The sequence below is a fragment of the Eptesicus fuscus genome, chromosome 19, assembly GCF_027574615.1.
Source record: "Eptesicus fuscus isolate TK198812 chromosome 19, DD_ASM_mEF_20220401, whole genome shotgun sequence".
Lineage (NCBI taxonomy): Eukaryota > Metazoa > Chordata > Mammalia > Chiroptera > Vespertilionidae > Eptesicus > Eptesicus fuscus.
The window spans coordinates 12,193,972-12,221,624 of record NC_072491.1 but is presented as its reverse complement, the minus strand read 5'-3'; the positions used below and the strand labels follow the sequence as shown (position 1 = coordinate 12,221,624).

General features: G+C 37.4%; 1 protein-coding gene across 1 annotated transcript in view; it reads right to left on the bottom strand.

The window, feature by feature from the left end:
- VPS13B (vacuolar protein sorting 13 homolog B) overlaps positions 1-27,653 on the bottom strand; it is a 593,664-nt gene that overhangs the window by 222,056 nt on the left and 343,955 nt on the right. Inside the window, exon 33 of the mRNA XM_008148507.3 lies at positions 26,407-26,550. Within this exon, the coding sequence (XP_008146729.2) occupies positions 26,407-26,550 (144 nt within the window). The remainder of the gene's footprint in view (positions 1-26,406; positions 26,551-27,653) is intronic.

Below are 27,653 nucleotides of genomic sequence, written 5' to 3'. Positions count from 1 at the left end.
ATTCAGATTCTTTGTCCAATTTTATTATTGATATGCAAGGATTCTTTACACATTCTAGATACAAGTTTCCTTACCAGATATACGATTTGAAAATATTTTCACCCATTCTGTCGGTTGTCTTTTCACTTTCTTTTTCCCCCCAAACACGCCCACTCATTAGCTCACATTCAATAGGTCACAAGTCCACCATGGCACAGCTGGGTTTTCAGCTCAGGGTATCACGAAGCTAAAATCAAGATGTTGCGGTTCTCATCTGGCTTAGGGTCATCATCCAAGACCATTCATTTCCTTGCAGCTACAGGACTGAGGTCCTTCCTCATTTTCCTTCCAGCTGTTGGCCAGGGACCACACTCAGCAAGTAGGTCAGACCCACCCAGGGAAAATCCCCTTTTGTGATATAGTTTCATATAATCACAGGAGTGACAGCTCATCATTCTCACAGGTCCCACCCACACTCAAAGGGAGAAGGTTATGCACATGTGAAGGCCATTAGGGGTCATGTTATGATTCTGCTTAATACACTCTCTTTATGAATTTTAGTTTTACTGTTCTGAGTTTAGACTGGATGATAATGGTACTTCTATTTGTACAGTGATTTACAGTTTAATAAAGATCTTTTCACATATATTTTCTCATTTGATCTTTACAATCCAGAGATGCCAGTGCTGGCCTCACTGTCAGGAAGAGGAATGGAAGGGCTAGAGGAGACACCACCTTTCCCTGCCATGCTGGGAGAGTGTGGGAGGCCAGAGACCTTCACTCAAGCCTCCCGATTCCAGCTTCTGGGCTCCTTCCTCCAGTCCTGCCACATGGATCTGAGAAGACTGATATATCCTAGCGCCAGTGCCACAGCTGAAGCAGAACGAACACAGCCTCTGGAGTGAGACAGATGTGGGCCTTGGGTAAGTCATTCCTCCTGTCTGGCATCCTCATCTTGAGATGGGGGGAGTTGGACTACATGGTTTGCAAGGGCTCTTTCAGCCTCAAACCAGGACAATACTGATTTGCACTGTGGAAGATCGTTAGCTTCATGTTCCCATTCTCTTGGTTGAGGAGAACCTCGTAACTATACCCTCTTCCAGGTATCCCTGTGATCTGGGCATTTTATTAGATTCCCAAGGCCACCATAACAAAGTACCACAAACTGGGTGGCTGAAACAACAGAAATGGTTCCCTCATAGTTCTGCAGGCTAGAAATCCGGCATCAAGGCATCAGGGGGGTAGGTTCCTTCTGAGAGAGAATCCTTTCCAGGCCTCTGCACTTCTGGTGGTGCAGGCAATACTTGGCATTCCTTGGCTTGCAGATGAGATGCATCACTCCCATCCCTACTTCTGTGTCTCCGCCTTTTCTTAGAAGGACACTCACCGTTGGATTTAGTCCTCACCCCTAATCCATGATCGTCTCCTTAACTTAATTACAACTGCAAAGACTATTTCCTAATAAGGTCATATTCACAGATAATGGTTAGGACGTGGACATACCTTTCGGTGGGACACAACTCAACCCACATCATAAATTGATTTGTGCATCCATCACTATATGATGAAATATAGGGCTTTTCAATTTTTTCTCATCACAAGGAACACTGCAACAAACATCTTTTTGTATCTCTTTGTGTCCAGGGACAAGAATTTTTCTAGAAGTGGAATTGTTTGAGTCACAGAGTACATATTTTCAACTCTGCTAGCTACTGCTAAATATTTTTCCAATCTAATCCATTTGAAATGGTATCTCATCAGTTTTTATAAAAACAAGTGAATTTTTTTGGGATAACATTGGTTTGCAAAACCTTGCAGGTTTCAAGTGTAGAACCAAACAGAACTTCATCTGCACACTGCATCGCGTGCCCATCACCCAAGCAAAGTCTCTTTCCATCCCCATTTCCACACCCCTTTGCCCACCTCACCTGGCCCCCACCTCGCTTTTCCTCTGGCCACCATCACGCTGTTGTCTGTGTCTATGTGTTATGTATATATGTATTTTTGCTAATCCCTTCACCTTCTTTCATCCATCACGTCCCAATACCCCTCCCCTCTGGCAGCTGTCAGTCAGTTTCATATAATCATGCTTCTGTTTCTATGTTGTTCGTTAGTTTATTTTGTTCATTAGATTCCACATATAAGCCAGAAAATATGATATCTGTCTTTCTCTGATTGGCTTATTTCACCTAGCATCGTAATCTCCAGGTCTACCTATGGTGTCGCAAAAGGTAAGATTTTCTTCTATTTTGCGGCCGTGCAGTATTCCATTGTGTACTAGTAAATGTACCACAGCTTTTTTATTCACTCAACAGATGGACACATGGGCTCTTTCTAAAGCTTGGCTATTGTAACTAATGCTGCAATGAACACAGGGGTGCATATATTCTTTCGAATTTTGTTTTGGGATTCTTAGGATATACCCCCAGAAGTGGGACCACTAGGTCAAAAGGCAGTTCTATTTTTAATTTTGGGGGGAAATACCATACTGTTTTCCACAGTGGCTGTACCAGTCTGTATTCCCACCAGCAGTGTGCTAGGGATCCCTTTTCTCCACATCCTCGTCAACACTTGTTGTTTTTTGCTTTATTGATGGTAGCCATTCTAGCAGGTGTGGCTTTTCACTTTCTTAATTTTAACGAAGTCCTATTACTCAATCACTTAGGTTGCTTAAGTATTTTGTGCCATGTCTAACAAATCATTGTGTAATCTAAGGTCACAAAATGTTTTCTTTCTCAGAGTTTCATAGTTTTAGCTCTTAAATCCAGGTCTTGATCAATTTTGTGTTAATTTTTGTATATGTGTGTAATAGTATTTTCTTCTATTTTTTTTTTTTTTTTTTTTTTACTTCTGTAAGGTTGGTATTAATGTCCTTTTTATTTCAGTTTTTAATAATCTGAATCTTTTCTTCTTGGTCAGTATAACTAAGGGTTTTCCAATTTTACTAATATTTTCAAAGAACCAAGCTCTGGTTCTGTTGATTTTAGCTATTGTTTTTCTATCTCCCCTTGATATTATACAGAAACCTTAGAGAAGTAAGGTGTTTGGGGCTGAAGCAAACACAGCTTCCTACCAATCCTTCCATTCAAATGGCCACATGTCTGGGATGGCCCCAGTAAGTCACATTTCACACCTATTGTCTTATTTATTAATAGTGTCCACTGTTAGTCTAACGTTTTTCTTGTTCAGATGATAAATTTTAGGGTCACTCTACCAACAGGCCTGGTCTGAAAATGGATTTCCTGTAGGTTCTATCCAGCTTCCTCCCACCCCTGGTGTTTAAGTGTTCCTTGCAGTCCTCACCTCAGGTATAAATAAAGTTAAAAATGAAATAAAGACAATACAAACATCAGATCAAAGAGACATATTTTCAGTCAGATTGGTGGGAATGCTTGCCAACTAAGGAAAAAGTAAAAGGAGTTAGTCTTGTCTCTCACTCTCTCTCACTCTGTTTTTTTAATTCTTTTATAAACAAGTATAAACTGTGCTTGAGGTTGTACAGAAATATTCCCAAGAACTGCTGTGGATAGAGTAGCCTGTGTTCACGGGTTACTTAATTTCCCATGAGGCCGAGTCCCAAGTTCTGTTCTCCCACTGCACCTGTGCACACACTCTTCCTCAACAAAGAGGGCATGCCTAGTACAACGTAACCCTTTTGAAGGGGGAGGAACACTCCCTCCCTTGAGAGAGAGGTCCTAGATCTATGGGCTGAAGAAAAAAACAGGAATCACACTATTTCTTTTTGCCACCTGCCTCCCATGCCTGTATCAATGTACTCAAATCTATCAGATGCCAATAATTCATTTCCCATTCTGTCTATTCCCCACTCTGTCCCAGACCCATACTGGCTTTCTGATTCCATTCACTGCGCACCTCTGCTTCTCTTATATCGGCGAAGGCAGGCGTGCAAACACACAAATATGCTTGATCTGAGGTGCATTTCATTCATAAGAGGGGCCAGCGAATTATAGAGGTACATTCAGTATTTGTAGAGGTATCCTGCACTAATCAACGCCACTCGTGCTATTAAACACATTTAATGTACTTCAGTTGAGTCCTAAGATCTTTTGTTGTACTTTATTAATCTAGATATCTGATCTGTTGTGTTGGTCTGATTATTTCATGTTACTCACAAAATTTCGTTTTGTTTTAACCAAATGTACTTATTTTTTCCCTATTGTATTAGGACTTTAAATTTATTTAAGAGAGGTTATTTTAGGAAAAGTTTTAAGACACTATTCAAAAATTTAGTTAACAAGAATTTGCCTGATATCAAAGTTAAATCACAATGAAAAAATATATATTTTAAGGTTTTCACTGGAATAAAAATGCTCATTAAAGGTCAGGGGAAAAGTTTACTGCAGTTTTTGGCAATAACACACAGTGATGAAACAAAGCTTCCTTAACAACGTGAAGACGATGGGACAGTGACACAAGGCAATGGCAGGTATCTGACTTTGCTATTTAACGTAGTTTGCAGAATACCAGTCGACTTTGTTCTTAGGAACACATTTTAAAATGGCAGTGATGGATTTTCAGGCCTGGTTACACCTACCAGGAAAATGATGCAACCATTATTCACCGCTTCCAACTATGGTTTTTACTGGCATCTTCTACAAGTTACACTTTGGCACTCTTCTAAACATCATCAGGCCACAGGCTCAGTCTAAATCAAATATTTTTACAAACTAAACAATCCAGTGCTAAAAACTACCCAAATTACAAAGACCTAATGCTGTTTCCGTTCCAAGCACTGGGCTATTTTATAGGAGGAAAAGTGCTTACTACATTAAAAGGGAAATGGTGCTTTAACCCGAAAGAACTGGCCTAGCCAGAGCAGGAGAAAAACAAGTAAGGGTCGAACCTGCACTGGCCACCAACTGACAGACATAACCCACTAGTGAGCTTTTCCTACCTCTGCATATCATGAGCCCACATAATGTATTGTCTAGGTAAGTTAGTTCATTTAGCACTGGGTCAGTTAAGTTAGATTCACACAGAAAAAAATTCCATTTCATCCTCATAATAACTCTAGGCAATGGTAGTAGAGTTACTAGTATGTCCCAGTTTACAGATGAAAAAACTTAAACACAAATACGTAATGAGAAAATTTAAGAACCTGCTGGGAAGTGGCAGAACCAGAATTCAAGGCCAGGCCATCTGACAGTAAATGTACAACAAACATTTGTTGAATGAAGTAATGGTTGTGCCTTTCACAGTACCTAGTCCTCTCAGTAGGGCCTACAGTTGCCTTCTCACTGGGCCTTTTGTTTGTAGTCATTCCTCAAATGCACCTTTCAAAAGTGGGCAGTGTGGGCTTTTGGAAGCACACATCCCTATGTGCCTCTCCATCCTTCCCATTACACTGTCCTCAGAATGAAGCACAACCTTTTTTAACATTGTATTAGGACCAGCTTTTCTCCAGCCTATCCGTCCTGTCTCATCTACCCATCCCAGTACTGTCCCACCTACCACATTACTCCAAGTTGTCCAGCTATATCTGATATTTGTACACACTTTCTTGTTCACATTGTTCCTGCTTCTTGTAAAACCTTCCCCCACATTTTCTTCTGGGAAATACTGATTTATCATTCAAAGTCCACCCCAAATGTTACCTTTCTTACAAGTTTTTTGCCCAATATCGCCTTCACCCCTATCGGCAGAACTAATTATTCTCTGCTCCTCATCCTCTTTTTCGGACATCTATTACTCACTATCCTGTTATTTTTTTTATAATTCTCTAACTAGCCAGTACACTCTTTTATTATCTGTCACTGTAAATGTGCAATACACATTTGTTGAATGAAGTAAATGTTCAGAGTCTAGTCCCAACAGACTCTTCCCCTGGCTCCCAAAAGAGTAGAAAAGTCCAAATTAGCTTTTAGGTAAAATATAGTAAAAGAACATAGAGCAGTTTAAACTGGGTTGATAAGACACTTGATTCCTGGGGCCAAACACCTATTGAATCCGAATCTCTATAAAGATTTTCAACCAGTTTTCATGAGCATCTCTAGTGATTATCATCATCAAATTTAGAAAACACCCACTTACACATACATGTATGTAACATCAACTAAAGAACAAGGACAATAGAGTAATAAGAAGTTGGACCTTTGGAATGAATCAGAATAATACCCCTTAACCCTCTCCTCCCCCCAAAAAAGAAATCACTGAATTCTAGCACTGAAAGGGGTTTTCACTTCAGTTTCGCAATTCCCTTGTCCTAACTCTCCCATTTTATACAGGAGGATGCTAAAGGCCGCAGTGGTAGAGTGACTTGGCCAAGATCCCTCTGATGCCTAGTTCAGATTTATTTTCATAATACCACAGCATGCAAGTTCTAATTTAGTATAGATTTGTGGAATAATTCAAAGGAAATTCAGAAAATTATCAAATATAAACTGTCAAAACATATTTAAGAGTATAGTTTTCCTTATTTAAAAAAACTTTTTAAGAAACTTATAAATTACCCATGGCAGCAAATTCCAGCAGTGCTAATTACTATAATATTTAAGGGGTATCTGCTAAGAGCCAAGCCTAAGTGTTTTTTTAAATCATATAATTTCTTCTAGGCCTCACAATAAGGTTAAGAATTAAGGAGTATTTTCCAAATTTAGAGATGAGGAAACAGACTCAGAGAAATGAAACAGGTTGCCAACCTTTCTAAGCCTTTAAGTGGTTGTGCGAAGATTTGAACCCAGTTTTTCTATTCATTCTATGCTTTTTATTACTTCATGTAGAAGATTACTAATATAATTACTAATATAATAAAAATTACTGAAGGTTGCATTGAAACAAAGGCAAATTTTAATAGATATGAAATAAACCTCTTGATATTGATTTTGACAAGGAAAATTTTGACAATGCAACTTGGTAAAGGCATTTGCCTTTTGCTTTAGTATGAGACAAAATAAAATAAATTTACATTTAATTCAAATAATGAAAGCATTAAATTCTGTTTTAAATAATCAAGCAAGGCAGAGAGAGCTCTTTTTAAATAATCTGGCTCAAGTCCAAATTCCCATATAAACTCAGGTTAAAATCACCCTAGCCTATGAGACTTCTTTCTCATACTGAAACACTTTTAAAAGAATAATAATTTAAGATAAAAGATTTTTCATGGAGTTATTTTTCTCTAGTGAAATCACATTAGCCTACACAGACTACCAGTAATCTCTAAGTGTAAATCTATGTACTCCCTTGAATTTGTCATTTAATTTATTCTTGTTTATTTAATTGAGGAGGAGTGGAAATTAAGTAAGTACTAAGAGGCTTCCATATACACAAAGCCAAAGGCCAATATCTTCTTGGTTTTTTTCTAGGATTAAATGGTTTGTTCCAAGTATATACTTTTTTGATGGATGCCAACATGTTAAAATAAACTGTATCTACCTAGCGTTACATTTACCTAACCTATCATTCCGGTCCTGAGGTGCTTTGACATCCATGAGACTTTACCACCAAACAGTATGAAGGCCTTCAAACATTTTCACCTTGAAATTATGCTCCAGGCTACTAACTAGTCCATGCAACAAAACATACTAAGCACCTAGTTTCATAAGAAGATTTATGCTGCCTCCTGCTTGGTATACAGAATGAAGGAAAGACACTACTCCTGCCTGTATTTTCAGTCTTGCTGAATGAAGCAGGGGATGGCTGAATATAAAGGTAGACAAATAGGAATGTAAATAAGTAAGCAAACAAATAAAAAACATTGCTCTAATTGCCTCATAAAACTCCATTCTGGTAAGAGGAAAACAATGATTTAGAAAACATACATTTATCGCTGATTATTGGTTTCTGTGTAGAAAAGATAAAGCAGGAGAAATAAGCGGAAGCCTCCAGTAAATGGCTGCATTCTCATTTAATTCACTAGGCAAAGGGAAAGCATTGAAGGTTTTTGAACAAAGGAGTGATACAACCCTAAATAAACTTGGGAATAATTACTCCTGCTTGCTGTGTATAATGGACTGGCTTAAAATGAGATAGAACGCAGATTCAGTTAGGATGGTATCTACTATTGCTGCACGGTAGTAAGGGCCATGTGGCAGGAACTGGGGCACTCAGTAAGAGAGACTTTATTGCAGTATCATCACTGCCACAGATGTTATTACTGAGCACTCTGTGTACCAAGAACTGTGCTGAGCCCTTTATACCCTGACTTATCCTCACAAGCCCCAAAATGCAGCCAAAATTTTTGTGCCCTAATAAAGTTATGAAAGCTAAGAGCAGCTACTCTTATTTGTATTTTATAGATGAGAAAAATCTAAGTTTAAAGAAGTTAAGAAACATGCCCAAGCACACAAGTGGTAAGTGGTAAAACCAGGATCAGAAATATAGATTGTTGGTCTAATGGCAAAGACAGCAAGCACTTGTGACATACGATCTGAGTTGGAACTGTGGCTTCATCACTTACCAATTATATGATCTTTCGGGGGAGGGGAAATCAGTGCCTCAGTTTCCCCTTGTGGAATCTGGGAATATTTTATGAGGTTAGAGAAAGAACCGAGATAATGCTCCAAGAGTGCTTACCATGCTTAACTAGTAAGTGTATACTATATGATTATCATCATTATCAGCTTTATCATTTTGAGTCCTCAGACATAGACTCCTAAAATTCTTAAAAATTGCCCTGGCTGAGTAGCTCAGTTGGTTAGAGCATCATCCCAATATGGCAAGGTTGCAGGTTCAATCGCTAGTCAATGACATATAAGAACCAACCAATGAATGTATAAATAAGTGGAATAACAAAGTGATGTTTCTCTCTCTCTCTCTCCTCCCTCCCCTCTAAAATCAACAGAATTAAAATTATTATCCATTACATATATTATCCTTCATCCATCTGTATTTTTATGGAAAAATTTAATGAAATCCATACTCTGAGAACATTATTTCTAGAAAGAAAAAAAAAATAGGTTTATATAAAGACTAAGAGACTTTCCAGTCCATTTTACAAGTATTGTAATAGAAACTAAAGTCAGATTCTGCTAAGAAATGAATTTAGAAAATAAAAAACAAAACATTTACCACAAAATTCCTGTTCTAAAGCAGAAAACTGCTTAAAAGACTGCTTAGAAGGTGAAAAACCCATTTTAGGCAATGAAATTACTCCCATGACACATAAATATGTGGCAGTGACTACGAAACCCCAAGCCTTTTTTGGTCTAATTATTCTTAGTAATAACAGTATCTTTCCAACATAGCCATTTGAGAATTAAATAAGCTATTGCATGTAATGAAAGAGCATAGTACCTGACCTTTTCTATTGCTATTATCACCATCACTACTTATCGATAACATTTGATTCTTGAGAATTTTAAGATATATTGCTATACACTCTAAAATTCTTCCCAATAGTATAGTTTTTTTTTTGCCAAAACTACTCACAAATCAAGCACTGACAAAAATCAACCCTATTTTAATCAGCTAATAAAATATCCATACATAATTTATTTTATGTTTATTGCATTTTATATGGAAAGTTAATTTGTAGATTTAAAAAAAATATGTATTTTTATTGATTTTTAGAGAGAAGGGAGAGAAATAAAAACATGCATGTGAGAGCGGAACATCAATGGGCTGCCTCCTGCATGCCCCCTACCAGGGATCAGGCATGTGCCCTTTTGGTGCATAGAATGAAACCCAATTAACTGAGCCATGCCGCCAGGGCAATTTGTAAATTTTTATATAACAAATTCATTCAGCTTATTGCAAAAGTCTTATGTATTTTTGCAGCAGTAAAAGGTTTTATAACTAAATGTATATCTTATTCTTAAATTTTTCCTTTAATCTGTTTACTAGTAAATGAATTCATTTTCCATAGAACACTACTTAGGGGAACTGAGATTGAGAATGTTAGAATGTAAATATCCTATCTAATAAAAGGGTAATATGCAAATTGACCATCACTAAAACACATAAGATGACTACCCCCAATGTGGTCAAAGATGGCCATCACAAGATGGCCAGCAGGGGAGGGCCGTTGTGGGCGATCACGCCAGCAGGAGAGGGCAGTTGGGAGGGACCAGGCCTGCAAGGGAGGGCAGTTGGGGGGGACCAGACCTGCATGGGAGGGCAGTTGCGGGGGATCAGGCCTACAAGGGAGGGCAATTAGGGGCAATCAGGCCTGCAGGGGAGGGCAGTTAGGGGTGACTGGGCTGGCAGAGGAGGGCAGTTGGGGGTGACCAGGCTTCCAGAGGAGGACAGTTGGGGGGGACCAGGCCTGCAGGGGAGGGCAGTTGGGGGGGGACCAGGCCTCCTGAGGAGGGCAGTTGGGGGCAACCATGCCTGCAGGGGAGGGCCGTTGGGGATGACCAGGCCGGCAGGGGAGGGCAGTTAGAGGCAATCAGGCTGGCAGGGGAGCAGTTAGGTGTCGATCAGGCTGGCAGGGGAATGGTTAGTGGATGATCAGGCTGGCAGGCAGAAGTGGTTAGGGGCAATCAGGCAGGCGAGCGGTTGGGAGCCAGTAGTCCTGGATTGTGAGAGGGCAGTCAGGCATCCCTTGAGGGGTCCCAGATTGGAGACGGTGCAGGCTAGGCTGAGGGACACCACCACCCCTCGTGCATGAATTTCATGCACCGGGCCTCTAGTACTTCATATTTAATTGCTAATCTAAGAGTATTTTTTTTAGCTTTATGAAAATATAATAGACCTATAATACTGTGTAACCTTATGGTGCACAATGTGATGATTTGATACATGCACATATTATGAAATGATTACAATAAGGTTAGTTACCACATCCATCACCTCACCTAACTATCAAGTTTTGTGTGTGTGTTGAGGACATTTAAAATCTCTCTTAGCAACTTTTAAGTACATAATACAAAGTTAACTACAGTCACCATGTTTTACATTTGGTTACCAAAACTCATTCATGTTTTAACTAGAAGTTTGTACTCTTTGACCACTATCATGCATATTCCCAACCTCTAAGAGTATTGATATAATCACTTTTTAATAATTTATTTTTTATTTTATTTTATTTTTTTTTAGAGACAGAGAGAAAAGGGGAAGGGAGGGAGAGGAGAGAAAGAAACATTGATTTGCTGTTCTACCCATTCATGCACTCAGTGGTTGAGTCTTGTATGTACCCTGACCAGAGACCGAACCTGTAACCTTGGCTCATTGGGACAATGCTCTAACCAACTGAGCTACCTTGCCAGGCCCTATATAATCACATTTGAAGCCTGAAAGATGATTATTTAATGTCCCAGACAAATTAGGCCTACACTTTGGGCTTTTATTAGGGTTTCATGATATTGCCCTTAGATTTTCTTTTAAAGTACCCTATAAAAGCTAAAGAACTGGAGTTAAGAATCAGAACGCTTGGTTTCAACTTAAAATGAACATCAAGTTAATTGGTCAACCTTAGACAAATAAATAAAAATTGATTTCCAATGTTTTCTCATTTTAAAATGAGGTTATTTACTTTCCAAATTTCCTTAGATTAATGAAACTACTGGAAGTAGTTCAAATAGGAGAAATAAGCTTAAAAAACAGAATGTTCCAAAATAAAAAATATATATTTGTTTCTACTCAAAATGACATAACTTTTCATCAATCTTAACATTTCTGGGAAACATAATTTGTAAGTAGAGTAAAAAAAGAAACTACCATATCTCAAGTTTTTTATATATCAAAGAAGAATACCTACAATTATCTTAAAAGTTATTAAAATACCTCCTTTACATATCTGTGTGAAGCTGGATTTTTCGTCCTATACTTCAACTAAAGTAGCATATTGGAACAGATTGAATATTGTACCAGATATGAGAATCTAGCTGTCGTTCATTAAATCATACATTGAAGAGACTTATAAGCAATTGAGAAAATGCCAGTAATCATTTTTGTTTTGAAACATTTAAGGTTCAGAAAAACAATGATTTTTAGGTCAGGGAAAAATTGTTATAATAGCATAACACTAATCTCCAAATTGAAATAAGATACACAATAAGCAATCTGAAACACTTTTCTCTGTACTGTGTCTTTTACTAATATATACACTGTATATATACATTATATTGTTTGTGACTCTGGACGAGGTACCTAGCTTTGTCTTTGGTAGGTAGCTTAAAGCTTGCTTTTTGAGTCAGTAAGATTATGTCATTGGTCACTATTATCAAGTGGAAAGAAGACACAAGTCCAATGTCGTTGTGTCCAGCAGAATAATGGCTCCCTAAAGAAGTCCACATTCTACTCCCCAGATCCTGTTAATACGTTACCTTACATGAAATAGAGGACTTTCCAGAAGTGATTAAGGTTGCAGATCTTGAAATAGGAAAATTATGCTGGGTCATGTGGGTGGGCTCAATCTAGTCACATGAGGTTCCCCCCCACTTTTTATATATTATATATTTTGTTAGTTTGTACTAATACATTTTCATATTACAAAAGCAAGTTAGTACAAGAATTTTTCTTTTGATATTTGAATCATCTGAAATAATATTGAACTGAACATTAAAAAAATCCTCATTTGAATAACAAAGACAAGCTAAACAGCAACAAAAAATTCCTTTCTTACAGGTCTACACTGAAGTGGATCTAATTCAGTTTTCTTTTTAAAAGCCTCTAGAGACAAAAGCGGCAGAAAACCTAATTTAAAAAAGTAATAAAAAATTTGTTTACTAACTACAGGTCTTTGGCATCATTTTGTTTTCTACTGTTTTGAAGCAAGTTCTTTGTTTCTTCTTCTGCTCTTTTTATTGGTCCAGATGCACTATTTTCATCATGTTCACTCATCACTATCACGTTAGTTTTCTTGCCTGAAACTGTACTTTTCCTTTAGCAGACCTAGTCTGGGCAGCTTTATTTCCCTTTCCTTTTCCTTTAAATATGCAACCTTTAGACTTCAATTTGTTTAGGGCAGTGGTCGGCAAACTCATTAGGCAACAGAGCCAAATATCAACAGTACAATGATTGAAATTTCTTTTGAGAGCCAAATTTTTTAAACTTAAACTTCTTCTAACGCCACTTCTTCAAAATAGACTCGCCCAGGCCGTGGTATTTTGTGGAAGAGCCACACTCAAGGGGCCAAAGAGCCGCATGTGGCTCATGAGCCACAGTTTGCCGACCACTGGTTTAGGGATTCTTGTTGATCTTCTTTGATTTTCTTCAATGCTTCTTTTTCCACATCTCCATCTAGGACTTCCCTATCATTTCTTTGTTCCTTAATTGTAGTTTACCCTTGTTTGCATCTTTGGCTTTATCCAGTGCTTCCTTAGCTTTTTCTTTAAATAGGATTATCCCCTCATTTGCTCCTCTGACAAAGTCTATCCATTTAATATCACCGTGATGTGAGAAAAGGATGTGCAAATCTTCTCTACAGGTCTGATAATCTAGGATCCCTGAAAATTTCAGGCATCAGCCAGTCTTTTCTTCAGACTTTTCATTTTAGCATGTTCTGCTAATTTTGTTTTTCTTCTTGCTCTTCTTTAGCTCATAATTTAGTTTGAACTTTATTTTGCTTTCTTTTTCCTTTTTTCCAAAGTAAACTTCCTTGAAAAGTATCAGCAGATCTGTGTCTTCCTACTTTTGTCCAGGGATCTCCACACATTTTTTAGCAGATTGAGTGCTATCGAACCTAGCAAATACTGATCCTTTGAATGCTTTCTGCAATGGTCTCCTCTTCAGAATATTTAGTACTTGACCTTTTTCTTCTAACCATTCATTTATGTCTTCTAGGGTTGCATCAGTAGGGAAGCCTTTAATATAAACAGATCTGGTTTTACATCATACTTATACTTATCAGTCACTTCAGGGAGGGGTTTATTTGGAGATATTCTGGTTTTGGTTTTATCTTCACACTTATTCCCATTAGATTTGCCTTTGATTTGCTCAATGCTTCTACTATTACATTAAAGTCTGTTGTTAGATGGTTTAACCTATTAAATTTTATAATTACTTCCAAAGATATCAAGACTTTATACATTTTGATTTGTTCCTTTAAAATTTGTCCATGGCAAATTGAAGTCACCAAAATAATATTCAATTTGATGGCAGATTTTGGTCTCCAGAGGAGCCATTTTTTCATCACCATTTTTAGTCACGTGGTTATCTTTAAGGGCCTGGTCCCACAGAGCTGGCCATAGGATCACTAACAGTGACTGCAGTGTCTAGTCTTCCCCATGTCATGGGTAGGCCCATCACATGAGATCTTTGTTTTTTATTGTTAAATTTATTGGGGCGACACTGATTAATAAAATTATACAGGTTTCAGGTGTACAATTCTATATCATCTGTATGCTGTACTGAGTACTTACCACCACAAGTCAAGTCTCCTTCCATCACCATTTACCTTCCCGTTACTCATTTCTACCTCTACCCACACCCCTTTCCTTTTGGCAATCACCATAACGTTGTCTGTGTCGATGAGTCTTTCTTTTTTCCTCTTTGCTTAATCCCTTCACCCATATCACACCCTCTGTCTGAGTCTGTCTCTATTTTGCTTATTAGTTCATTTTGTTCATTAGATTCCACATATAAGTGAAATCATATGGTACTTTGACTGGCTTCCTCTGACTGGCTTATTTCACTTAGCATAATACTATCCAGGTCTATCCATGCTGTTGCAAAAGATAAGATTCCCTTCTTTTTTACAGCTGAGTAGTATTCCATTGTATAAATGTACACAGCTTTTTTATCCACTCATTTATTTATGGGTATTTGGGCTGCTTCCATATCTTAGATTTTGTAATTAATGCTGCAGTTAACCTAGGGGTGCATATATTTCTGATTGGTGTTTTGAGTTTCTTTGGAAATATTTCCAGAAGTGGAATTGCTGGGTTATTAGGCAGTTCCATTTTTTAATTTTTTGAGGTAACTCCATACTGTTTTCCACAATGGTTCCCTTTTCTCCACATCCTTGCCAACAGTTATCTGTTGATTTATTGATGATAACCATTCTGACAGGTATGAGGTGATATCTTATTGTAGTTTTTATTTCCATTTCTCTGATGATTAGTGATGTTGAGCATCCTTTCAAATGTCTATTGGCCGTCTGTATGTCTTCTTCAGAGAAGTTTCTATTCAGGTCCTTTGCTCACTTCTTAACTGGATTATTTATTTATTTATTTGGGTTTTGCTGTTGAGATTTATAAGTTCCTTATACATTTTTTATATTAAACGTTTATCAGATGTATCATTAGTGAGTATGTTCTCCCATTCAGTGGGTAGTCTCTTCATTTTATTGATGGTTTCCTTTGCTGTTTGATATAGTCCCATTTGCTTATTTTCCTTCACTGAGGTAATATATCAGAAACAATATTGTTATGAGAAATGTTCAAGATTTTATTGCCTATGTTTTCTTCTAGGATTTTTATGCTTTTGAGTCTAACATTTAAGTCTTCAATCCATTATGAGTTTATTTTTGTGTTTGGTATAAGAAGGTGGTCTAGTTTCATTTTTTTTGCAGGCACCGGAACCCTGCTGAAGCAAATCACATGAGTTCTTAAAAGCTGAAAACTTTCTTGCTGTGGTTATAGATATAATGACAGAAGGCAGGTCATATGGATGTGATGCAATAAGGACTTGACCCATCACTACTGGCATTGAAGATGGAGGGAGTAGACCATGAGCCATGGAATGGAAGAGGCTTCTAGAAGCCAGAAAAGGCAAGGAAATGGATTCTTCCCTAAGACCTCCAGAAACACGTGGAGACCTGGCTCACCCTGATTTTAGTCAAATGAGATACTTGTATGAGACTTCTGACCTAAAGAAATTAAAGATAATAAACTTATGTTGCTCTAAGCTATTAAATTTGTGGTAATGGGTTACAGCAGCAATAGAAAACTAATATAGTGGTAATGTCAGTTTTCATCCAAGTCTGGTTGAAGAAGACTTACTGTTAGTAAGAAATTTCAGCTTCAGCCAAAACCGGTTTGGCTCAGTGGATAGAGCGTCGGCCTGCGGACTCAAGGGTCCCAGGTTCGATTCCGGTCAAGGGCATGTACCTTGGTTGCTGGGCACATCCCCAGTAGGGGGTGTGCAAGAGGCAGCTGATCCATGTTTCTAACTCTCTATCTCTCTCTCTTTTCCTCTCTGTAAAAAAATCAATAAAATATATTTTAAAAAAAATAAATTTCAGCTTCAAAGTCTCTAGCTTGCATAGGACATTTTTTTCAAGGCCTTGAACTGAACTTTGTATTTGTATTTTGCATTCTTTTTTAAAAAGGACCAACTTTAGATCCTAGAAAACTTAGATCCATCCCCTGGAGAATGCTAAAAATATTATTAGAGGATTTTTCCCTATAGGTATACACCCAAATTCTGAAGGTTCACAAACATCTTCTGAGATTAATGGGGCAAAGGTCTCTTAGAATTTATGTGAATATGGTTCTATGAGGAGAGAAAGCCTTGGCTGGGGGGGGGGGGGGGGAGAAAAAAAAAAAGGGGAAGTTAACTTCAGAAAATATTTTAAGAAAACTAAAATTAATGACTTGAAAAAATTCTATTGCATTATTAATAAGAAATTACTTAAGCAGAAGAGACATTTATGAAACAGTTATATCCAGAGTTACACTTATCTTTATACAATGATGAAGACAGTTTTTCTTTCTAAGTGGTTCAAATTTCAGAACAGAAAAAAAATATATTTTGGGGTAACTTCTTGAAAGAAACATCTCTAGTCATATCATTGAGAGGTTGAGACTTGTGATTAACTACCAATAAATAATCAACTAGAAACTGCCTTGCAGTGACTGTTACTTTTTCTTAACTATCTGGTTCCAGCTTATCTCAAGACAACAAATAGCCGTTTATTTCTTGGACAGCAGCACGGATTGCCACTGGAGGTCAGTCTTGGGCTTTCTCTCAGGTCATCAAAAACCCCAGTGCAAGACTGGCTAGTGAGGTGAAGGCCAAGTAGCAAAGTCCAAATCTCTCACGTTGCACAGGAAGATACTAAATCACCAAGGGACTACAGAACTGCCTGGCTTAGAAGGGATTAACTACTATTAATTAATAGTAACTCATACTATTAATTAATTTTTATAATTTTTTAATGTTAAAGGCACATCCACTCTATTTATAATATATATCTTAAATGAAGAATGAGCAAATATCCTGTACAGAAGAATTCCAAATGACTTATATAGATACTCCCACTCAACGTTAAACAAATCCAAAAGAACATTCTAACAAATACCTGACCAGTACTCCTTAAAACTGTTACAGTCAGCAAAAACAAGTATGGGGAACTGTCATAGTCTAGAGCAGCCCATGCAGACATAACTCAGTGTAATGGAGTGTATCCTCAATGGGATCCTGGAGCAAAAAAGTACATTAGTAACTTTTTTTGTTTTGTAAAAAGTAAAGAAATCTAAACATAGACTTTAGTTAATATTATGTAGTAATACTGGTTTATTAGTTGTGACAAATGTGACATAATTTAATGTAAGATGTTAATTATTGGAAAAATGGAGTGCAGGGCATATGAGAATTTTCTATACTATTTTGGTAACTTTTCTGTAAATCTAAAATAAAAAATTTATTTTAAAGTATCTATACATTCTAAAAATCAGTAAAACATTCAAGCAACTTATCAGTATCTAGATCTCCCTTTTGTTTTGGCAGCCAGGAAGTTAAGAGCCAGATCTGAGGTTCAGAGCTTGTAACCAGAATTTATGTTGTTTTTGTTCCTCTGGTCTTAATTTTTGGAAATCTTTATATTTTACCACTAGAGACCCAATGCATGAAATTCGTGCATGGGTAGGGTCCCTAGGCCCGGCCAGCAATCAGGGCCAATCTGCAGGGCGACAGTGGGGTGATCGGGGAGCTCCCGCTGGCATCTGCCTTGGCTGACCTGGGGCCTGTGGACTGGGGGCAGCTCCTGCATTGAGCGTCTGCTCGCTGGTGGTCAGTGTGCATCATAGCGACTGGTCGTTCCCCCGGTCATTCAACCATTTGGTCAATTTGCATATTAGGCTTTTATTATATAGTATTATTTGTGTGCATCTTTGTAGATCCCAAACTATATTTACTAGGCAAAAAATTAAAATTTAAGTAGAATAAGCAGCTTCCTCATCTCAAAATTTTAAGCCCTGTACCACTCCTTAATAGTTGTTCTGACACCTATTTCATGGAATAAGAACTCATCAAATAGATACCCCTCAACACCCTATTACTAAACTCTTACATTACTTAGATCTGTGACCATGCTCTCATTTTCCCTTCTAATACATTAGAAAAGGTATCATTTGTCCTAATGTCAAGCCCTCTACTTTTATTCATGGATATTATTTTCTCATTAGTTTAGGAAAGTTACACACTTGATTTTTCCTTCTCATCACATATACTTCAGTCTCTCTTACAAATGAATCCTTCCCAGTGACATTTAAATATCTTTGTCTTTTCAATAAACAAATAAATAATAACCCTTTCCTGAACCCATAAGACAACAGACCAGACAACACTTTTTATTTGGGGGCATCAATGAAATACTGAGCTGCTCAAGAGTTCAAGAAGGTGCAAGGAAGACCCACTCTGTGGCCTTCGGATGCAGTAATAGCTGAAGCCTATAACCAAACATACTGTGGCAGGAGAGTCCTGGCTCTTTGCCACTCACTCAGAACAGCCGGGGAAATAATGGTCTGGAGCACTATCTTTCCTTCAACTCAGGCAGCCATGAACCAGTTCACTTATTACATACTTATTCAGAAAGAATAATAATGAATTATGTGTAATCTATATTCCCAGGGCTTTCCTTATATACATCCTCTCAGCCAATGCAGAGTTAGCTCATTATTGGTTTTCTTCCTCTTCTTCCCTAAAACAAAGCATCAGTTCAGGCTCTCATTTTCTGGATCTTACTGCTAGAGCTTCCAGGGTTCTTTCTAACTAATGATCTGCCCCTATTCCAAATGTGAATCTGATCATATCACGCTCCTGTTTTAGATCAGGGGGTGGGGAACCTTTTTTCTGCAAAGGGCCATTTGGATATTTATAACATCATTCGTGGGCCATTCAAAATTATCAACTTAAAAATTAGCCTACTATATTTGGTCAAACATTAAATTAACTCATCCCAAATGCCTTGGCAGGGCCAGACCAAATGATTTCCTGGGCCTTATACCGTCCACAGGCCAGATGTTCCCCACCCGTTTTAGATACTTCAATGGCTTACCACTGCAACACAATAAAAGGTAAATTTTATGAGAACAATTATATTTATATGACTATTAATTAAATTATTGTTGTTTAATTCTGCCTATAAACAACCACATCCATACCAGTTAGATCACAGAACTACCATCAATAGCTCTTTTAACCAATACATTATCGGTGGGGAGTAGAGCCTCATTTTGACACTTATTAGCTATGTAACCTTGGGTAAGTTATGTGACTTTTGGAAAACCTGTTTCCATATCTGTGCAATATGAGAAAAAAAAGCCCCCAACTCAAAGGGTTATTATAAGGACTAAAAAGTTTAGTTCCATAAAACACGTAGACCATCTGGCCCATAGGGAGCACCCAGGAAGTGTTACTAGGGTTACAGATTCTGGGTAGTTCCCTCAGTAACGGACACTGTGACATGACTGGAAATCACTATTGCCAGCAGACTTCTGTGTCTTCCAAAGGTGCATTACTGAATGGGCCAAGTTTTAGAAAGAAAGGTGGAAAGCATCTAGGGCACATTTGCCAAGTACCAGCAAAAAAGGTAGAAGGAAGACTACTTGGTTTAGGCTTTGGTGTTGATTTTATATGTCTCTATGCTCTGTGAGAGGATTTTCAGTCATTTGCTGCAGAAAACCTTTGATGAAGAGCCAAAGTTCTAGAAATAAGCAATTTAAAAATGTGTGAGATCTTCGATGAGAATTATATAAATTCCCATGGTTCTGACATTGATATTTTTTAAAAGTTGATTCATTTATGCAGTAGCACTGAAAGCCCAGAGGTTTGCTTAACAAATAGAAAAGCAAGCAAGCCCTGGACCCTCAGTTATTTTGGACAGCCAGATCGTTTACTATATTTTTATTCGAAAAGATAATAAGGAATTCTTTATAACCTAATTTCCTAGAGCTTTCCTCCTTACATACAATTTTTGTAGATCAAAAGGAATATGGTATTAAAAGACAGCATTGGAAATTTAAGAAAAATATGAGCAAGGAGCAGTTACTGAAGAGAGAGTTCAAGGTCAGAGAGAAGACTTATGAATTAGCATGAACAGGATGAACTATAAACATAGAACAGTATAAGGCTGATTCGGTGAGTTGCAGACCTTTGCTTAGTATTTCAGCTCCCGTACTTGATTCCTTCCTCAATTCCTTGCTGGATTCACTATTACTACTGGGGCTAGGGTACTTTGATTTCCCTTGCTCAGTTCCTTCTGAAAGATGAAGACCAGAAGGTAATGATGGCTAGTAATTGAACCATTGACCAATGAAAGTGGATACTTAAACATTACTGGAAGACAGAGAATGCCAAAAAGGTTCGGCAGAAATGGCCTGAAGAATTTTATACACCTTCACTAAGTAGACCATCAAGTTTCAGAATATGCAATAAATTTGATGAAAATGGGTCCATCTATAATAGTCCATGAAGTGGTTGACCGGTCAATATTACCACCCACGAAAATGAAATGTTAGTGAGCCATGTATTTACGAAGAGTGCCCTCCCTCCCCAAAGCAAAACAAAGAACTTCTATTAAGTTATGCATTTTCTGTAGATCTTTGAGTTATGTTATGCAACATTTAGGTTTGAAAATGTATTGGCTAAGATTGCTTCATGGATTGGTTTTTAGAGGATGACCCATATCCCAGCTTATAATTCTGCAAAGTGGTACTGAATAAAGAAAGATAAGGCAATGGCATCATTGATAAAATTATGTGGTCCAACAAAGGCTATTTTAAACTTCCAGGTGCTGTAAATTGACACAACTGTGTCTACTACTCAAGAGAACATCCCCATGTAACGGTAGAAGGAAAGCTGAAGCAGCTGGGATTATAGTTTGGGTGGGTCTTTTGTAAAGGAGTACCTGGACCTAGTTTTTCTATACAAACTGTTACACATGACCCATATCTTAACATGCTGAGGGACACTGTTTCACCACAATTACAGAGACAGCATGATAATGATGACTTCTTCTCTCTACAAGATGGAGCGCCCCTACACTACACCATAAAAATGTGCTAGTTTCTTTATGAACGATTATCCAACAGGCGAATAGGTTGACCAGGGCCATTGGATGGCCACCACAATCACTACTACCTCACCCCAATGGATTTCTTTTGGGGTGTTGTCAAAGATAAAGTTTTTTTTGTTTTTGTTTTTTATTACAAAAACCACATACTGTGGATATGAGTCACTGCAAAAGAGAAGCATGACAAGAAATTGATGACAATAAAGAACTCTGTGCCAAAGTGTGCTTGAGTGTCACAAGTAGACCTACAAAAATGTGTAAATAAGGCTGGCAAATTGAACACTTACAAGATTATACCTAAGTTCACTGTGTCATTTTGACATTCTTTGGAGTTAATAAAGCAATTGCAATAAGAAAATAAACAGAGAAGAACAGATGAAGGAGACTTGGGCAGAAGAAGAGATGAGAGGAGACAGTAGTCCCGAAAGGACAGGGGCTGACTGGAAATGAAGATGTACCTGCTCTGACCTGCTTGCATTTTTTAAGAATGTAACTTTACCATGCTTCACTGACAGCAGGACATAGTGAGTGCTTCATGGACTTCATAATTCTTTGAATGATTGTAGAGAAGCCAAATACAATAAATAATAGCAGAAAGTCTGGGGAAATAAACCTTACTTTGGTGGAAATATCCATTACTTCAGAAATTTTAAGAAACACTGACCAAGTACTGCAGATTTTATGATGGCTAAAATAAACTTCTTGTAAATAAAATTTTGCTTAAAAACATAATTTTTAGCTATCAAAAAGAGAGTATAAAAAGAGGTATCAAGCATGCTTGGGGCAGGATACCAAGTGAGTCATTACCAGAGACTGAAAGGAAAGAAAAGCTAAGGAAATGCTTAAACCAAGTGGTTACGTGGAGGAGGAGGAGGAGGACGAGGAGGAGGAGGAGAAAGAAGAGCAGGAAGGAGAAAAGGCAAAGGAAGAAATGCTCAATTAGTGTTATAAATTGTTCTCATTCTTCTCCAGGATATGTAGTGTGTGGATCAAAGAACTCCCACCTTCAGATACCCAATGATGTGGTTCCATTCTCTGCCCCTAAAATATGGTTTCTATTTTGCTACAAAAGTTTTATTTACTCTAAAACGTTGATTTGAAAATGAGCATGTGTTACTCCTTATATACACTACCTCTGTAAGTAGGCTTAATAAGATGATTACTTGCGATTCAGGAATAAAAGTGTAATTACTACAGCCAAATAAACATAACTCGGGGCAATCTTCGTCCTCTCACCCTTTCTTTAGTCAATTTTAAAATTGTATTTTTTAAAAGAAATTATAGGAAACAATGTGTGATATTATATGCTACAGTTATTTCAAGTCCTAACTGAAATGCTTAATCTGATACTATACTAAATCTAATATATCCTATTATATGAGAATAGAGGAAAATGTAACTATGTTATTTATGTCTCAAGATATACCTACTATCAATGTGTGAGTTCACCTGAGAGGTCGGCCTAAAATGGAGCTTTGAAGAGAACAACCTGCTAAAGTTGTTCTCTAGTTAGTTAACCTCAACTCCTCTGGACTCTTGCTCACCTCCACGTTTCAGCCTAGCATTTATGTACCCTGCCTGTCTCCGTGAAAGATACAGTAAAGCATCAATTTCTTCCATTTATTTTGAAGTGTATGTCATATACATCTTATCTTTTCTATTTTAATGAACAGAAATAGGAATACCAATAAATTAAGCAATCCATTTATTAATTCATAGTGCAAGCATGTACTCAGTGTCCAATTCTATGGTGTGCTCAGCACTTTCCCAGGGTTTTATCATTTCCAACTTAAATACTGTGAAAGTATCTGTATCAGTGAGGATGGAGTTTGGCCTCAAGTGCCAAATGTTAGTAGCTTAACCATTTATTTATTTTCTTCTCATAACTTAAAGTCCAGGGCCGATTGCAGAGGCTCCGTGATGTCACTCACATCTCAGGATCATTTTATCTGCTCATTTTGCTATTTTTGGTGTATGGCTGTTATCCTCATGTTTGTAATCACATGGTAACAAGTGCCCGGTCACTTCCCTTGTCATTATTCCAACAAGGAAAAGGAAGAAAGTCAAGACTTTCCCAGAAATCGGTAGAATACTTTATATTTCACTGACTAGAACTGTGTCAACAAATCAAGACCTTTAACTCTTTGTTTATTCACATTCTCTTTCAAATATTTCCTGACATTTACTTGTGCATGTAACTAAACTATCTCCCTTGTTTATTCTTATTGCATACATTTATGATTATGTAATTAATAACCACTTTTATATAATTGGGCCTTTATGGGACCAAGACCATGTTGGAAGAAGGAAAAGCATCTTAGAAAGGGTAAACCAAGTGTATCAGTCACCACAGCCTCACCTCATATAAAGTACATTTTTCAGAGCAAAAGTATTGGAAAAATGTTGGTCAATGTTGGAGGCAATTTCCCTAAACCACCAGCTGGTCATTTATTACCTAAAGTATTTCCTCTTTTAGCTATGTACATGAAAGTTTCATCATAAGTTTGCTCCTAGCAATAATCCTCAGATTGTTCCACTGTTTTTACTTCTGTTTCCAAAAATTTGTCCATCTCTCTTCCCCTTTGTTTAAAGTTTGGAATGTTTACTCTACTAACAAAAATCCCTCTGCCACATTCTTGAATACATTTTAAAATTAATCTTTCAAATAAAAGCTTGTCAAAGATTGTCTAAAAATATTAACACCATCCATCAGTTGGTGAGCTTAGAACAGATGTGACATTTACTTCATTTACTTGCCTGTAATTCACAGGGTTCTTTCTACAGTCCTGATCAATGGGATTTCCATGATTAATTCATCATTTTTATGAAATAATAGATGTTCACAATGTCATGGTACACATTTTTAACAAACACGTACTCCTTCCTCCACTTCCCCAGTAACACAGCTATACTGATTTTCCTATTTCTTTAACACTCAAAAAGATTTCTTTAAATCCTCACCTGAGGATATGCTTTTATTGATTTTAGAGAGAGAGGAAGGAAGAGGGGGAGAGAGAGAGAAACATCAATGTGAGAGAAAAACATCATTTGGCCGCCTTCTGCATGCACCCCCATGGTGGATGAAATCTGCAACCTGGGTATGTGCCCTGACCGGAAATTAAACCCATGACCTTTTGGTGCACAGGATGATTCTACAACCCACTAAGCGACTCAGCCAGGGCTCAAAAAGAATTTTTTAAAATTAGAGTAGTGTGGTTGTTTTAAAGGTCACCAGGTCTTTCAAAATATATTGTATTCTATGTAACAAAAACATCTTTATGTTCTATATCGGAGGTGGGTTGTGCTAAATTATTTATGAATAGAAAAATATTCTTCTATTTCACTGAAGGTCTTCTTTTTTTAAAAAAATTGATTTCAAAGAGAAAGGGAGAGGGAGAGAGAGGAGAGGGAGAGAGAGAAAAAAACGACGATGGGAGAGAATCACAGATCAGCTGTCTCCTGCACACCCCCTACTGGTGATCACTCAGGCAACTAGGGCATGTGCCCTGACCAGGAATCTAATCGTGTCCTCCTGGTTCACAGGTTGATGCTTGACCACTGAGCCACATGGGCCAGGCTGAAGGTCTTTTTTAATACTAAAATTTTCACAGACATATTCCACTGAGGCTGGGGACAGGACCAATTGTTCTCTTCATTAAAGCCAATACTTTTTTTTCTTTTAAATTGTGGTAAAATACACATAAAATAGAATTTACTATCTCAACCACTTTTCAGTATATTGTCTGAACTTTTAACATTATCTCCAAGAAGGAACAAAGGACCATAGACACATTTTTAAAACAGCAAAAACAACACCTAGTTCATTTATGGAACTATGAGGGACCACTAATCTAACTCTGAGTGTCCCTTTGTACTGAAATTAGATACTACTAATAGTAGGCATTAGAAGTAGATAAATAGTTAAGAATCAATTTGCTAAGTTGTGTAAATTCCTTAAACACATCAGAAATTAACAGAATGTAAAATATAATTTCCTAGCCAGCTTGCTTCAAGCACTTCATCAAAAATGCCATGGGGAAATATTTTCTGCTTTACTTATTTTTATGTCATACTATTATATTCTTATAGACTGTCTAACATATGTTTAAAAAAAGTCAATATTCTGGAGAATATATATATCTGTATAGACTTGTTTAAAAAGATAATAAGCAAACAGAAATCACAGGTGGTAAAAAAATGATCTAGTTGGAGAATATCCATCTATGAAAGTTAAAAGCTTCAACATTTAAAAAAATTTTTAATAAAGAAGATTGAGAAACGAATGAAACAATTATAGTACAAGAACTGAGGCAGAATGGAAAGAGCACAGACTTAAAAGACCTAAATAAGATCTCAGATCCAACGCTCACTGCCATGTGTGTGACATCAGTAGGCTACGCACTGTCTCTGAGCCCCAAGATGCTAATCTGTAAAATGGTGATAGTGCCCCCTCTCCCTCAGAGGGTGGCTGGGATAACATGCTTGAAGATACACGAGTCCACGCACATGAAAACACTTGGCACACTGCCTAGCATCAAGTGGCTCTCAGTGAATACCTTTTCCTTCACTCCCTCCTGAATAAATAGAATTTAGAGCCTTGTGCATAACTCCCGACAAAAGAATGACTTTTTCATAGATAAACAGTTTCTTCACTTGAGTTTTTATAGACGATTTACTCTAAGCACAGATATGATCATAGAAGTATGGAAACAAAAGCAAAGAAAGCATATCTTGAGAAGCATCTAACAAGCAGCTTTCTTTGTTTCATGGGACATGCTTTGTGGTTACAATGCAGGCTTCCAATGAACACCAGATCAGAATTAACATTCTAGGCAGACATTCAACTTTTATGATTGTGTCCATTCTTCACTGAGCCTGGGAAACGAACACTGTAGAAGTTATTTATTGAAGATATTCCCATAGTACTCCTACATAGTTCACTTCCAAAAGAGGCCATATCCCTTTAATGTATCTGAGTAAGGAAAAAACTACACCAGGGTTTCTTGCATTGTACTTTAAAAACTGCAACAGGGTAATAAAATCATGTTTTTAACAGAGGCTTTTCTGAAGCTAGGCCACAGCAATTTTGCAAAGATGCATGATAAATTATAGGAAAGGAGACCAAACAAATTTCAAAAGTAAAGAATACCAATCCAAAATGATTTATGACCACCTTTTGAATAAAATTAAGTATAGAATAATTAGCAGAAAGCATTTAATTTAGTTTTCCTATTATGAATGTAAAGTTGGCACAAACGCAGTAGGCCTAATCAAAATCAGGTAATAGTTACCTCTGTGGCCTTGCTTGATGGTTCCAGTCCAGTCATATTTGCTACTATTAACTGATGTAAGAGTTGAACTTGAGCCACACTCAGGAAGAAATCCAGGTTTGTGGTTATATTCACTTCCAAGGAATGGCCACACACTAAAATCTCCTGAAGGAACAAAAAAAGGTTGAATACAGATAAAGAAACATGATAGCCATTAGATGATAATTCATCATTCTTACTTATTTGACCTTTACTACATTGATGAATTCTCACTGGACCCGAGTTCATTTGTTAACGAGAATAGCAGAAATGGTGAGCCCAGCCACTCGACACAGTTTAATGGATTAATTTAATAAACATTTATAAGGGCCTGCTTTGCATCAGGCTGTTTGCTAGTTATAGCGCAACAAACTAATAGTAAGAATTTTTCACTACTTCATATACATTTGGCATTTTCATATCTCATTGTTTCAATAAGTGATGATGGGGGACGTTAGCATAGTCTTGTTCATTCATTCAAACCAACAAATATTTACTCAGCACCTCCTAATTCCCATGCACTATTCTGAAGTGGTAGGAATATCACAAAGAATAAGGCTGACCTTGAGGGGCAACCTGCTCTTGAGGAGGTTACAATCTGGCTGAGCAGACAGATGTAAACAGGCAATTGTAGGCAGGCAATTACAATCACAAGTGGTATGGTCTGAGTACTCTCCAAAGGATACATTCCAAATGATTTATAACAAAACACAGCGCTGAAGCCAAAAACAGCTAGCCTAATTAATTTAACTTCAAACTGCTAAAATCTTGGCAGCGTTAGGTAGATGTCCACTACTTGACTGGTGCTGCTCTGCATAACTGAGTCACTTGAACATTCTTTGTTGGGAAACCATTCAGAGAAGGAAAACAGAAATGAAAAATGACCCAGAAGCTTCCTTTCACAAGCAGAAGTCCTGCCTCTGGTCATGAAGTGCATGTGGACAATGTTCAAAAGCTTGGGAACATCCACAAACCTTCTCCATATTAGAGTCATCCAAGGGAATGGATTTAAGGAGACTTATGACTGGTCCAAATACAAACTAAACAGCTTAGAGCAGGTTTCAATAAAGTCATAAAGAGCAGCATGTAAAAAATGATCACCCCTTTTTCTTGTGTGTTTGTTAAAAAACCTTTTCCCTACAAGTACCTTGTGTTTACTCATTATAGTTAGAATTCTTATTTTATTCCTCAGGTTCTGATGAAAAGGAATATATTCATGTATTTTAAAG